This window comes from Camelus dromedarius, chromosome 29, assembly GCF_036321535.1.
Source record: "Camelus dromedarius isolate mCamDro1 chromosome 29, mCamDro1.pat, whole genome shotgun sequence".
Classification (NCBI taxonomy): Eukaryota; Metazoa; Chordata; class Mammalia; order Artiodactyla; family Camelidae; genus Camelus; species Camelus dromedarius.
Genome location: NC_087464.1, coordinates 17,109,940 through 17,124,641, shown reverse-complemented (window position 1 = coordinate 17,124,641; position 14,702 = coordinate 17,109,940). Strand labels below are relative to the sequence as shown.

General features: G+C 40.4%; 1 protein-coding gene across 1 annotated transcript in view; it reads left to right on the top strand.

Moving 5' to 3' along the window:
- Nucleotides 1–4,724: 4,724 nt before the first annotated feature.
- IQGAP1 (IQ motif containing GTPase activating protein 1) overlaps nt 4,725–14,702 on the top strand; it is a 90,686-nt gene continuing 80,708 nt past the window's right edge. The window contains exons 1-2 of the mRNA XM_031440601.2: nt 4,725–4,881; nt 6,722–6,821. Of these exons, the coding sequence (XP_031296461.1) occupies nt 4,827–4,881; nt 6,722–6,821 (155 nt within the window). The 5' untranslated portion in view covers nt 4,725–4,826. The remainder of the gene's footprint in view (nt 4,882–6,721; nt 6,822–14,702) is intronic.

Sequence of the window (14,702 nt, the reverse complement as noted above, 5' to 3'; positions counted from 1 at the left end):
ACCTCCCCACACACTCAAATGTCCTAGGGCATATGTATTGGTTTCTATTTTTTTTTTCAATCAGGCAGATTTATTTATTCATTTAAAATTGAAGTAGAGTTGATTTACAATGTTGTGTTAATTTCTGGTGTACAGCATAGTGATTCATTTATACATATACATATTCTTTTTCCTTATAGGCCATTACAAGTTATTGAATATAGTTCCCTGTTCTATACAGCAGGACCTTATTCATTTATGTTTATACATAGTTGTTAGTATCTACAAATCCCAAACTCCCAATTTATCCCTCCTTACCCCCTGGTAACCATAAGTTTGTTTTCTATGTCTGTGAATGTGTATTAGTTTTCTATTAAGTCTTAGCAAGCTTGACTGGATTCTTTGCTTAAGGTCTTACCAGGCCAAAGTAAAAATGTCCACTGAGCTAGGCTCTTATCTTGAGGATCTGGGGAAGAATCTGCTTCCAAGCTTCTTTAGGTTGTTAATAAAATCAAGTTTTCTCACATCTGTAGATCTGAGGTCCCTGTTTCCTTGCTGGCTGTTAGTTGGGGGTCACTCTGCTCCTCAAGGCTGCTCTTAGGTCCTTTCCATGAGGCCCCCTCCATCTTTAAAACTGACATTGGCCCACTGAATCCCTCCTGTGCTTTGAGTCTCTTTGACTTCTTCTGCTACCAGCTAAAGAAACTCTACTTTTTTTCCCTCTGAATTTATTATTATTATTATTTTTGGAGGTACTGGGGATTGAACCCAGGACCTCGTGCATGCTAAGCATTCTAGCTCTGAAAGTTTTCTGACCTTTTCTGAGAAATTAGTTAAATTCACACATTGGCAAGCAATGACAGTTATGTTACTTTCCCATCTAATTCTCTACCTGGTAGCTGGCTAGTGTCTTTAAATACTGATTGTAAGGCTATCCTGATTTCAGAAGTATTGAAATGTGAAAAAAAACTTGGGACTTACTTTGAAGACATATGGTTTATAAGTGCTATGGGAAGTAAATGAGGAAGTAATTAATTTTGCTTAGGGAGGAGGTGACATTTAAGTTGAATCTGGAGAGTTAAGTAGAAGTTTCCCAGGCAGATAAGAGGCGAAAAGTTATCCCAGGCCAAGAGAAACCTCTATTATTGTGCTTATCTGAAGCTATTTTGTGAATATTTCTCCACTCTCATGAGTCTGTAAATTCCTTGAGGTTATGAACCAATTCTATCTCCAAAATAACACTTTAGCTCATTAGTTTCCCATTTTATTATTTATTTATTTATTTATTTCATATTTACTAACTTTATTCATATTTATAGTTCTGATAAGATAGTATTTTGAGTAGCTCATTGTAGAAAACTTGGTAAAAACGAAGAGGCAAATAAATCCTACACAAATCCACTGTAATTCCACATTTGGAGAAACCACTGTTAATATATTGATGTACATGCTTCAAGCCTTTTTTCTATTCATATGTACATCTATATCTATCTACCTATACTTTTAAAGCAAAAGTAGTATCACAATATATTTATTCATTCATGATGTTATTTCATTTAACTATCATATTAAAAATACTGATCATTATTTGCCTACCCAGCCTCCTGTTGAAGGAAATAATGCCAGCTCACAGTTTTCTGTTCTTAATTGGCTGACCTCCTGATCCCAGCTAACTGATTTAAAAGATTGGTATCTGATCCAAGGACAGCCCACCTGTAGGCAGTCAGAGACTGACTCATGGGGTGAAACATGAGCTGGGCCAATCAGATGCCACTGGATTATGGGATTGAGCAACTGATATTATCCTCAAGGGAGCTGATGGTGTAAAGATGCAATGGCCTTGCATCAAACAGAAGCCAGAGTTGTGAGGGAGCAGAAAAAATTAGAATGGAGGAACGGAGGATTGTCAAAGAGAGGAGGGTATAGCAGACCTGTGGAGGAGCAGAGATGCCTGGAGGGACAGAGCCATGCCTTCAAGCTTCTGTTAGTCCTGTTTTTTCTTGCTCCAGTTCCAATCCATATATATCTTTATTGTAAGTGCCTCCCTTCCAGTCTTTTTTCCTCTAGGGGGAAAAAAAAGTGGGTCTCAATTCCTTGTAGCCAGTCAAGCCTGACCAGAACCACAAATCATCACTGTTATGGCTGTATAGCATTCCATTATGTGGTGGTGCCATCACCTATTAAAATAACGACAACAACAATAACAACAAAAAACAAAACAAAAAAACCAAATGACAAGCATTTAAGACATTTCCAATGAGCATCTTTATCACTAATTTCTGCACATTAAAAAAAACTTTGTTATGATATATTATAAGAAGTGAAATTCCTTGCTTGAAGGATAGCTGCATAATGCAAAATTGGACTTCAGAAAGATTGTATCAATTTACAACCCAACCAGTCATGGGAATGGTTGCTTTTCCACCCTTCTGCCAATAGTATCAATTAGAAAACAAAACAAAACAAAACAAAACAAAACATTGCTACTCTGATGCCAGTTATGACCTTAATGTGCATTTCTCTAAATCTTGTGTTGAATGACCAGGCATGTGGGTTATGTCATTAGATGGACCTAGGTTTGAGTTGCAGCTCTGCCTCTTGCTCTGTGGCTTCAGGTGAATTACTTAGTTCTCCATTCTTTCATCTGTAAATTGGAGATAATAATAGTTCTTTGTAGGATTATCATAAGGCTCAGATGAGAAAATAAATACAAAATATTGAGTCCAGTAAAGCCTCAGTACATTTCAGTTATTATAGTTATGAAGAATAACTTAATTTGTGACCACCAGATAAAGCTATGTGAGATATCTGAAACTCAATGGGATATTAACTTAAATACTTTTTAGAATTGTATGGTCCTAGGAATAAGATAGAATGCAAGAGCCCATTAGGTTCATAACCTTTATGATTAGAGAGAAAATACATTTATATATGCGAACTTCATCCAGTACAATTTATTTTAGAATTAAAATAAAAACATATATACATATCTTAAAAGCCAAGAAATATAAAATAAAACCAAAAGATACACTGCAGATTTCTAAGAGTAGTCAGGGGATGAGGTAATGAGGTAATTAATATATGACATAATTTAAAAAGGAACCCCTAATGACAGTTGGCACAGTGAGGAGAATGGCTCTGAAAGTCTGCAGCTCCAGGACTTATGTTTGGTAGAAACCTCTGATCAAAAGTAATCTTAATTAACTAGGTTGGAAACTGTCTTTCTTAGCAGCTCTGTGTCTTTCAACTCAGAGAAGCTTCAGAATTAAGCACAGAAAGGCTTAACAGGGTAAAAACTATGGGATTAATATGTTGAGGTTTAGAAGAAATATGTGCATATTTTACATTTTATACACTTGCAATGTTTAAGAGAATTTTTAAATGGGAGTGGTTTTTTTTAAATAGATTTTCAAATATCTCACTTTAATATTTTGAAGTTGGAGTGGATAAGCTGAAAATTGCTAGAGCAAAAAGCCTAGACTCAGGTTGTGAAGGGGCATGCTAAGGAAATTGGGCCACATCCTGAAGGGAGTATTAGGAAAAAATTATAAAAGGGAGAAACACAACCGCACTTGCATTTTAGAAAAAATATGCAGGTGACTGTAGGTAGTTAGTTAACAGAAGGGAGAATAGAGATGATGGCAATCCAAACAGTGTAATCACAGTGAAGACAGGGACTAAAGCAAGAAACCATAAATGATACCGATTGCATGTAGGGCATGAGGCAAGGAATGTGGTGTGTCCCACCTGCGAACTGAGCACTTCCATTAATAGAAAATATAATAGGATCAGGGTCATTGTTGGACACATTAAGTTTAAAGTATCTGTGGAATTCATAGGTTAAACTGTCCATTACATAGCTGAAAATAATGAGTTGGGGCTTCTAGAAAGTCTGTTCTGGGATATACATTTAGGGCTGTTCAGTAGTTTAAGGTGAACGTTGAGAAAGTTATTCAGAAAGAGTGAGCAAAGAAAAAATGAAAGAGGACTGGGAACAGAATTTCGTTGAATACCAATGTTTTAAGGGTAGGCTACAGGCTGCAGGGGGAAGAGGCATCCCTAAAAGGGGTAGAGTCCCCTAAAGAAGAACTTGCAAAGAGTACTGGCAGGGAGTCTAAGGGAAGGAATTTTGGACAAACACAATTCTCCTGCTTTAGCATCCACTTCTCAAATACTAGAGGGTGGGGTGCGGTTAAGCAGTTCAAATCTGGCGACTTCTGGCGAGTCTGGGAGAGGACTGAGGCCAGAATGCCAGACTGCCAGACTGTTTGGTCCCTTTCGGCAATTTGGGTCCCGCTTGTGTCCACAAGATCAACTGGGTCACTTCAAAGGAGGCCTTTCTCGAGTCCTTTGGTGCAGAAGAGTTTAGCTAGGCAGCCAGGGGAAGGAAAGGTGCCCACGTTTTTTATTTTAAGCTATCGACACTGTCGGCCTTTTTGTCCGAGATGTAGATGGGGCGGCGGCCGGGAAGGGCGAGGCTCCAGAGCAGGGGAGGGCCTTTTCCGTCGAGCCGCGGTGACAGCGAGTAAAGCTGGCGGGCAGGCTCCGCCTTCTTCCTTCCGCCTCCAGAGGGCGTTGCGGGCACAGGGCGGGGCCAGGGCGTGGTCGGGAGGCTCAGGCCCCGCCTCCTTTCGCCAGCTCCTGTCGGCGCGGCAGGGCGGGGCCGCTGGGGCGGGGCCTGCGGGTGGGGCCGGCGGCGTGGGGCGGGGCCTGCGGGTGGGGCCGGCGGCGTGGGGCGGGGCCCCAGGGACCAAGGCAGCCCGCGCACTCTGCAGGAGTTGCAGCCGCCACCGCCCGCGCCTCCAAGGTCTCGCCGCTTCCTGAGCAGAGACCCGGGCTCGGCCGCCATGTCCGCCACGGACGAGGTTGACGGACTGGGCGTGGCTCGGCCACACTATGGCTGTGAGTGTGGGCTCCGCGGCGCGGGGGTCTCGGGGCCAGGCTCGCTGCTTCCGAGGCGCCGTTTTCCCGGGGGCTCGCGGGGCGGGTGGGGCAGGGCGGCTGTGGGCCGCGAGGACCCGGAAGAGCCGGTCCGGCGAGGTGGCGGGCGACGAGGCCCCCGGCCCGCGCCCCTTCGGTCCCTGAGGCAGCCGGGAGGACCCAGGCGGCCTCTCCGCCTAATGCCGGGCGCTGCAGTCGGAGGGCCCCACCCAGCGCCTCCCGTCTCCGGGAGGCTTGACCGAAATTGGGGAGGTGGCCTAGGGTGAGGTGGCAGGAGGACGGTGCAGGGCGTGTCCCGGGGACCGGAGACCGGAGACGCGGGCTCTGCTCCGGCTTCATGGGAAGGTGCTGCCCTAGAGCCGCCTGCGAGGTGTACCCAGGGTCCAGATTTGCCCGGGCCCCAGGCTAGCTGAGAGGTGCGGCCCTGGGCAGGTCACTTCAGCTTTCTGAGCTTAGTTCCCTCGTCAGGATTTCAAAAGTGAGAAAAAAAAGAAGCAAAACCAAACCCAAACCTTTGACTTCCTCATTTTCCCGAATCTTTTATTTTGTAACTATCCCTGGGACATTACTGAACTGCAGGCGAGATCGTTACCCCTGGCCAAAAAAGTTTTTTGGGATCTTGAGGTTTTAGATTTTATTTTATATTCTGCGAATAATGTTCTGTTTTTAAGTTAATTTCACTCAACAGTTATACGTCAGGTGTTGTGTCACATTTGTGACATTAAAGATGGATAAGACCAGGCCCTGCCTTCAAAGAACGTTTAATCAGAGAGGCAGGTGTACAATCTAGTGATAATAAAGATAAAGGTGCCCATGAACTAACTAGGCATAAACAGTAATGTGGGCGAGGAGGAGAGGCTTGGGGAAGGCAGTAAGAACACAGGTAGGGCATTTGAACAGAGAGCCTTGCAGGATGCTGTGTAGTTTGACAGGGGTAAGGGACTTGACATGAATAGTAAGAGCTTGGATTAAGGAATTGAAGAATAGGAGAGCACTATGTGTGTTGGAAACTGAGTGGTGCAGAGTGCCCAGTGCTGGGAGGGAGGCTAGGGAGAGGGAGAAGAGTTTCCACAAGTAGTTGGGGCTAAATTGGGAAAGGCATTGAATGCCATCCCCAGGAGTTAGGAATTTATTCCACATCCTGGGTGCCCATAAAGGAAATGGATTACTTTGAAGTTAAGCTCATAGGCTTTTGAGATGTACTGCCTGGGTTTGAATCCAGGCCCCATCATTTATTGGCTGTGAGACTAAGATCATCAGCCTTAATTTCCTCATTTGTGAAATGAGAGTGATAATCACAGGATTGTTGTGGGGCTTCAAAGAGCGAATGCATGTAAAATGCATAGCACGATTACTGCCACTTAGTTCTCAATGACTGCTGGCTTTAGTTAGTAATAAAAGAGGGAAAAACATTACTCCGGAATGTACAGAGTCTGGCAGATAGACTAGCACAAATTTAGACCAAAATCTCGTCAGTAGTTTTCAAGTCACACTGAAATTTAGTACATGTTCATATAATTGTATTTTTAACAAAGGGTAGGATGAACATAGTTTATTTTTTTCTCTTAACGGAGGCACTGGGGATTGAACCCAGGACCTCATACATTCCAAGCACACACTCTGCCTCTGACCACCCCCTAGGATGAATATAGTTGAAGCCCCATGGTTCCTGTTTTAGGAAAGTTATTGTGGTATACCTGGCTGCCACACATTACCCTGATTCTCTAGGAGATTAGCAGGAATTTTATCACTCAGGAAGGTTACAGATCCTTGTACTTACATTCTTTCTTTCATGTTTTAGCTGTCCTGGATAATGAGAGACTTACTGCGGAGGAGATGGATGAAAGGCGACGTCAGAATGTGGCTTATGAGTACCTGTGTCATTTGGAAGAAGCAAAGAGGTAAAGAAGGGCTGACTGGAGAGAAGATTGGGAGAAGGGAGCTGATCTGATGTGGACAGAGATAAAGATCTCTTTGAGTATGTTGTAGGTATGACTGTGGGAGGCTGGTAGTTTAAAGGAGTAAGTCCACATAGGGTGTTTTTCATGGGAGCAAGTAGCCTTGATGGCAGTTTATCATGAAACACTTCAGTGGGCAAAATATGTATACTGAGAAACTTCCAGATTTGTGTCGTTCAGTTTTATGCTTATGGTGCATGTTTGGGGCACTACCACCCAGCTGTGGGGGAGAAATACCATTTTTAAGGTTTGAAGTTCTTGACCTTAATATTTCACTGGTTCTTCATTAGTTTTGATTTCTATACAAATTGGGTCCATTCTCCACTTGGAAGTGCTCTGGGTGTAGGTCCATCCATTTGGCAATGTGCAAAGACTGTTTACTAAAGCCAGCGTCCTCTGCATTCTTTGTGAAGTGAATGTACAACTGCTGTTTTCCTTTTTCAGATATTCCAAGACCTTGTGGTCTTATTCTTAGAGTGTCGATTTGCTATCAGTGGTTCCTTTCTTTTGTTCTGGTGCCTGTGTTCCTTTGCAAGGTCCCAGGGTAGACAGATGTAATTACAGATCATGTATCCTATAAGTGAGCATTGGTGGGTAATAAAAAGGGATAAAAAAAGGGTTTTGTGGTTAAAGTCTAATGAAAATCGAGGGTGTTTCAAATGGTGCTAATAAACAAGAGTGTTTTTGTCTTGTTTTGTCTTTTTAATTCTGAAAATTTTAAAATGCTACAGAAAAGTCCAGAGAACGATACAACAAACATCTACGTATTTCAGAACTAGCAAATGTTAGCTCTTCAGATTTTTCCCTTTTCTCTCAAAAGGCACAGTTGGAGTCCCCTTTGTGTCCCTCCCTGGTCCCATTCTCCTTCTTTCCATTCCTGGGGCCACCACTAACATGTGTTTGGTGCATCTTCTTGAATCTGGGCTTCTTTTCTGAGCTTTAAGCCCTTTCATTAGACTGGGGGAGAATTGTGGGGAGATTAGTGATGATTTAGGTGGAGAGGATGATAATAACACTTGTTTTTCTAAATGGAAGATTAGACCACAGGAGGTGAATATGTTACTAGAAGACGTTTCTCATACAAAGTTTGTAAGGGCCCCATGAAAAAAAAAATTAAATCCTTTGCTACTTAAATTGTAGACCAAATCTAGTTTTGGAAGGTATAGAATTTGAAAGCTGCAGCTGGTATGAGAGACCATCTTGTGCTCTGTGAAGTCTTGGTGTCTTTGTTAAGGTGACCTGGGGATGAGAGAGAAGGGCCCCACCTTGCCTTTCTTCCCCTGGCTATTGCGTTTCTTCTTTTATTGGGTTTCCATGGTAAAATTCCCTTTTTTTTTTTACAGAGGGTATCTTGGCTAACACTCCCTTGCTACCACTATTCTAGTTGTACTACTAACCTGGTGCAGCCACCTCATTTCAGTGAGGAGACTGAGGCCTGAGCTTTCATGGTCTACTTGTCATTTTCTTAACTGAAGAATAGTTTTCATCATTTTATACAGTGGTTCTTAACCAGGTGTGTATATTAGAGTCACCTGGGGAACTTTTTAAAAAATACATATCTAGGTCTTATGACACAGATTCTGGTTCAGTAGATCTGGGCTGGAAGGTCCAGATAGCTATATATTTTAAATGCTTTTAGTGGTTCTGATGGTCCTCCCTCCCCCAGTAGAGAAACAATATTTTAAACATTTCTAGAACTCTATCTTCTGCTGGGTTATGATAGCCTGGATAAGATGATGCACTTCATCACGTTTCCTTCTTCAAGTGCTGCACTAGCAAGGCGCTTCACTTCCATCTACTGTAGAGCACTCTGTCAGGTGTTTTTTCCCCCATAGTAGGAAAGGAGCCCATTTCCTTTAAAATCCATCCAGTGGGCCATGATCCCCTGGGATGTTTTTTAGTTGGGTGCTTTTGCATACTTAGGAAGTGACTAAGGCACTGAGACATTTGTGATAGTCTTTATTTTTTATGCTTTGGGTTATAAGGGAGAGCATAACAGTGGCATATTGTCCGGGTACACTCTATGCTTTGACCTGGCATCGAGGAAATGTGCTTGGTTTATTTTATGGAGGCAATCATATACAATCTGGATGCAATGTTTTTTTGTTGTTGTTGTTTGTTTTGTTTTTGTTTTTGTTTTTTTTGCTTAAAGCTTTGATTAGGTAATAGATACTGTAGTTTTATATATCTATCATTTCAGTGAAGAAGAGGCAGTTGCAAAAATTTTTTTTAAGTTTTTTAGATTTTTTTTGATTAGAAGATCAACTTTGGAAGCACCTATTTAGATTTTACAACTAGAGAGGATTATGAAAAAAAGCCCAGGATTGTCATGCTGAGAAAAGAAGATTGGGATCCCTCCTGGCCACCTAACGTGGCTGCTCCCTCCACTAAAAATTGTTTGAGGTGCGCCACAGACAAACCACATGCTCTTCCTAATAAGCTGGGGCTTCAGCTCCCAGTTGTGTCTCCTACCCTCATGAGCTGGGTTGTACCTTGTGTGCTCCTGAGGTCCCACTTTCCCCTCTAGCACAAGTCCATTTTGCCTTTTTGGACTGACCCCATCCTGTTTCCCTCATACCTCCACCCCTTCCAAGTTGGAGGAGTCCCAAGGTCTGGAATTTATACCCGCTTCAAGGCCAGGGAGAAAGATCAGAGAGATCCAAGGGAGAAAAGGTTTCCCTCTTCAGTTCTATTTATAATGCTGCTACTCCTCCCACTAAAAGCTCCACCTTATAGCACAGTGGCCCCATTGTGTATCCCAGGATACTCTTATTTTCTCCTGTACCTGTAACAGCTCTTTCGTGGGAAGAGAGGAGAGTGTGTAGAGACAGAGCATATAAATGTGCACAGACATGGAGTAAGAGTATGTGTAGAGAAATCAGTGTGTTGTGGGTGTAAGTTTGTGTTTCCCCAAAAGGTTAAGTGGGAAAATTTAGGAGTGATTCCATAAAAGTATGCACTGGGAGTGGTTGGGAAATAAAAAGTATAGAGATTTTGCTTTTCTCTGTTGTTTGGAGAGTATCGTCAATATGGAAATTGTTATTGTTCTAATGAAGTATCTAAGGATTCAGGGTTTTATGCTGTGGGCTGCAGAGCAGACCAAGGACTTTATAAAAGACATCTTAAATTACAGATTTATGCTTAAATGTGGTTAATTTTTTTTATCCTTTTGCCTGTTCTGATTGGGCTTTACATTTGTTTTGCCTAAGGAGCAGTTGTTCGTAGAGATGAGCAGCATTTTCACTCCACTGAAGGAGATGAGGTTTAAATATGTGAGGTGTGGTAGGTGCTCAGGTCTTGTACAGGAGGAAGTAATAGGAAAATCAAAAGGTTCAGGTGAAAAGACCCAAGAAGAGAACATATCAGGCAGAGCAGAACAGGGCAGTCAGCAGAAGAGGAGCATGTATGAGTAGAACTGAAAATGGGAGAAAATTCAGTTCGGTTAGAGGTCACAGAGGAGGGTTAGTTAATTCCAGCACTCCTCGAGTTTGACAATTTAGGATTCCTTCTTTCAGATGCTTGCTGGTATGCCCTTTGAAGCCTGTCAAGGGCCACCTTCCTCCTGCTTAGTGTCCCTACCCCAGCTCCAGGGGCAGGACACCCTCCCCCTTGTAGAAGGGAAAGTGAGGGCTGTGGCTGGTTGGAGACAGGAACCACGTGATGTTAACAAGCGCTTAGCACTAAACAGAGGCACTTTACCTTCTGTAATTTAGGGGAATTGAAAAAATATCTTGGAAAGAAATCAGTTCTTGAGAACAAATTCTCTTTTGTGCCTGTGTCCTTGTTTTTAGCACTGAACATTTTTCAGGATAGGCTCTTGAGATCTCTCCTCTAAGTGGGATCAGAATTCCAGTAACATCTGCATATATCCAGGTTGGCACACAGTGATCATGAAAAGAGTAGTTAAAGACATTTAAGAGGCTACCAAATAAGAATGGATAGGTGAGGTGAGTAGGAAGAACAGCTTGCGCACCAGCTTCTAGAATTCTCAGATGGAAGAATATCACCTAAAGACTGAGGAGGATTCTTTCAGTTTGACCCAAACTCTCCTTTTACAGATGAAAAAACTAATTTAATCGTTTCACGAGACCCAGTGTGATTAAGGGGCCACAGTATATGTAGCTACTTAATGGTACTTTGGGACTGCAAGCTGCATGCATTCATGTATTTATGATTATCAAGAAGCACGGGGTGGTATTTATTCTTTTTTTTTTTTTTAATATAAGTACAGTCAGTTACAATGTGTCAATTTCTGGTGTACAGCACAATGTCCCAGTCATGCTGTTCTTAAGTCTTAAAATGGTGACAGATGAAAATCTCTTTTTTTTCTGAAATTTACGTTAGTTCAACTGCCTTGGACAGACTCCATGGTAAGAAGTGGGTTGCGTCTGAAAAGTGATTCAAACTAAGAGAGCTTATCACATTGTAATAATGTTACAAAGGGGAGGAGTAGTTCCTAGCAGAGGCCAGGAAAAGCTACCCTACAGTGTAGCTGAAACACTTAGCAAAGTTTACATTTGGGAAACGTGGAGAGTAATCTGGTATATATTAGGCAGTCAACTAGTTAGTAGCTATCAGGATTATTAAGAAAAGTCGTACAACTATAATCTCATAATACTTGTAATTAAGTAAGATAAATTTTTAAAAATCTGAATAAAAGGTTTCTGAAAATCTTGACTGTTGAGATACGTGAAGCGAAAAGAATGAGAGGACTTTCAGTTTTGGCAGGTGTGAGTTCTGATTCTTGTTTTGCAAGTTGTTTAACTTTAGGGAGTGAGACTAAATTTGTACTTTGCAGATTGGCGATACTGTGCATTTTAGGGAGTTGATGTGAGGGTTAAGTGCCTTACATTGTCTGAAATACAGTAGGCACTCAATAAATGTATTCTTTATCCTGGTCCTTGCGGCAAAAGCAGGTTTAATATGAAGATGATGAGACGTTCATAAACTTTTCTGGGGAAGTTTCTGGACACTTTCAAGGTGCTGAAGATTGGTAGTTCTAGTTTTTTTTCATTTCAGACTTAAGCTGTTGTCTGAAAGGAAACACCAGAAACAGAGGATACCTCTAGAGGGTCGAGGGAAGACTCTTCCTTTTTACTTAATATTTTCTGTATATTTAAAGTGATTTTTATGGAGAGGGTATAGCTCAAGTGTTAGAGTGCGTGCTTAGCATGCAAGAGGTCCTGGGTTTAATCCCCAGTACCTCCTCTAAAAATAAATAAATAAACCTAATTACCTCCCCCCCCTGAAAAAAAAAAACTTTACAAAATAAATAAAATAAAATACTTTTTACAATAATCATGAATTTATAATAAAAAAAGGAATGGATTAAGAAAAAGGAAAAACTATCCAAGTATGTAATTTTTAGATAGTTGTAATCACAAATTTAGATTTGTTTGATTACTGTGTTGTCATCTTAACTACTATTTTCAATGGGTACATAATGTCCATAATTTATTTAGGCTTATTCCAAAAGTTACATTGCTTTCATTGCTGGAAAGAGTAAACATTTTCCCATTTTTTTGTTTACCATTTTAATTTTATTATGCAAATTGTCAATGATGTTTGTTGGTCTTCTAGGGTCATGATGTTGATTTTTTCCAGCTCTCTTATAATATGGGTGTCAACCTGTCATATTGCTACAAACATTTTCTCCTGATTTTCCATTTTATTTGTTCTTTCACTATACAGAAGTTTTAAATTTTATGCAGTTAAGTGTTAATCTTTCTCTTTATAATTTCTTCTATCAATTCAGAGCCTAGATAGTTTAACTTCTCTAAAGCCTTGCTAAGATTTGAAGTTTTATATTCTGTTGCTTTTCTATGATTTAGTCATGTGGTTTTTAAGCATCTAAGTCTTTAAATTTCATGGTGTTTCTCAATTACTCTGATATTATTTAAAAATAATCTTTCTACTACCTATTAGCAGTCGATATCTACTATTTCAAATATTAAATTATATATAATTCTATTTCTAGACTTTTTATTTTATTATGGTGAATTATGTTTCATTTTTCTTGAAAAACTGTGTGACTTCACTTTCTTGTACTTACTATTGAGAAACAACATCTGAAGCTAGTTTGATTTTTAGCTCCATGACAAGTAACATTTTTAAAATGCTTTTTCATGATTTGAAACTTGTAAAATTCTTGTTTCTTGAAGTTTCCCCAAGTTACATATTAGAATTGATACTGACTTAGTAACTTTGCCTGTAATAATATGTTTTTTGTGTGTTTATTTTAGATCCCAGAAATTGTTATACCTTTAATGATTAGTTCTAATTCATTAGTTCTGTGGTAGGGGTGCCTGTTGGCAGGTTGTATCTGCACAGTGTTTTATGGTGGATCTTCATTTTGTTTAAATCAGCATTCTAGATATGTATCTTACATATATGTCTTCTGTTTCACTAACTTGATTTTCTGCCATCTTGATTTATTTTTCCCCTTGGTTCTGTTAATGGTAGTTGCTTTATCATATTGTGACTTTTTTTTGTTTGTTTGGATTTTTTGGTGAGGGGAGGGAGGTAATTAGGTTTTTAATATATTCTTAGAGGTGGTACTGGGGATTGAACCCAGGACCTCGTGCATGCTAAGCATGCACTCATACCACTTGAGCTATACCCTCCCCCTATCATACTGCAATTTTCATTTTGGACAATTAATTCTTTTTCCCTCTCTGCTCTTATTAATAGATTAAACAGTCTCTGATTAGTTCATGAAGAATAATGTAACACATGTAGGGTCCTTTTTAGGTGGAAAAAAGGAGATTGTAGCCAAGAGAATTTGTTAGTTTACCAGTTCCCTTATTTTTGGTGTGACCACAGGAAATCAGTGTTAACTGGGTTGTCTACCTGTCAAGGTTAGGAAAGTCTGGTTGGGCTAAGTAGACCATTGGTTTGACCTAATCTGGCATATATTTCTTCTGGTCTCAGATGTCAGAGCAACAATTGTGTTTATATATTTTGATGTTCCCAGTTGAAAACACAGTAAAAATATATTTGAGAGCCTAAATTGGCATTTCTAAGAATGTAATTTTATAGCTTTGCATAATGACCTGTCTCTGATTTCTGCATAATTCTTTCTGTTTTCACAGTTTAGCAATTTGGGGATACCTGTTGATACCAGGACCTGTTTTGAACATTTTTAAGCGATGTGGTATTTGATGGACTCCAGTTGTTTCCAACTGGTGTTGCTAAATAAGCCCCTTCACAGGAAATATTTTTTGTAAGAAAGTGCTGGTAGGCAAAGTGAGACCGTCCGGAAGTGATTCATATGACTGGGGTTGTTTGTTTAGTTTGGGACTTGGTTGCCTAGAGACAACATCTTTGAGCAAGCTGAGTGAAGTGGCACTTGAATGCAGAGGTCCCATTGCCTACCTGATCAAATCAGGACTCTGCTCTTTGGTTGTTCTGGAAGAGCTTCTGGTAATCTAATTGATCCCTGTGCTTTGGCAGTGTGTGAATCAAAAAACTTTAAACATATAAACGAAAGATCTGGTTAGTGGTTTATTTTGAAGAGAAAGTTTACTTGCTTAAGTTTGAATGTTGTTTAACAATTTTTTTTTTTGTAATTGTATGTTGGGAAGAATTAATTTATTTTTCAATAATAAGGCATTTTGTTATAGAAACCCCAATACCTCAAATACCTTTACAACAGCTAAGAAGAAGCAAAATAAAACAAAAAACCCCAAACCAAAAATCAGCCCTGCAGTTTGCAAGGATATCATGATATACAATATCTCCCTCTTCTTCATCATCATTATCATCAGTAACATTTACTGAGCCCTTGTCATGTGCTAGGTACTGTGCTGAGCACTTCATATGCAT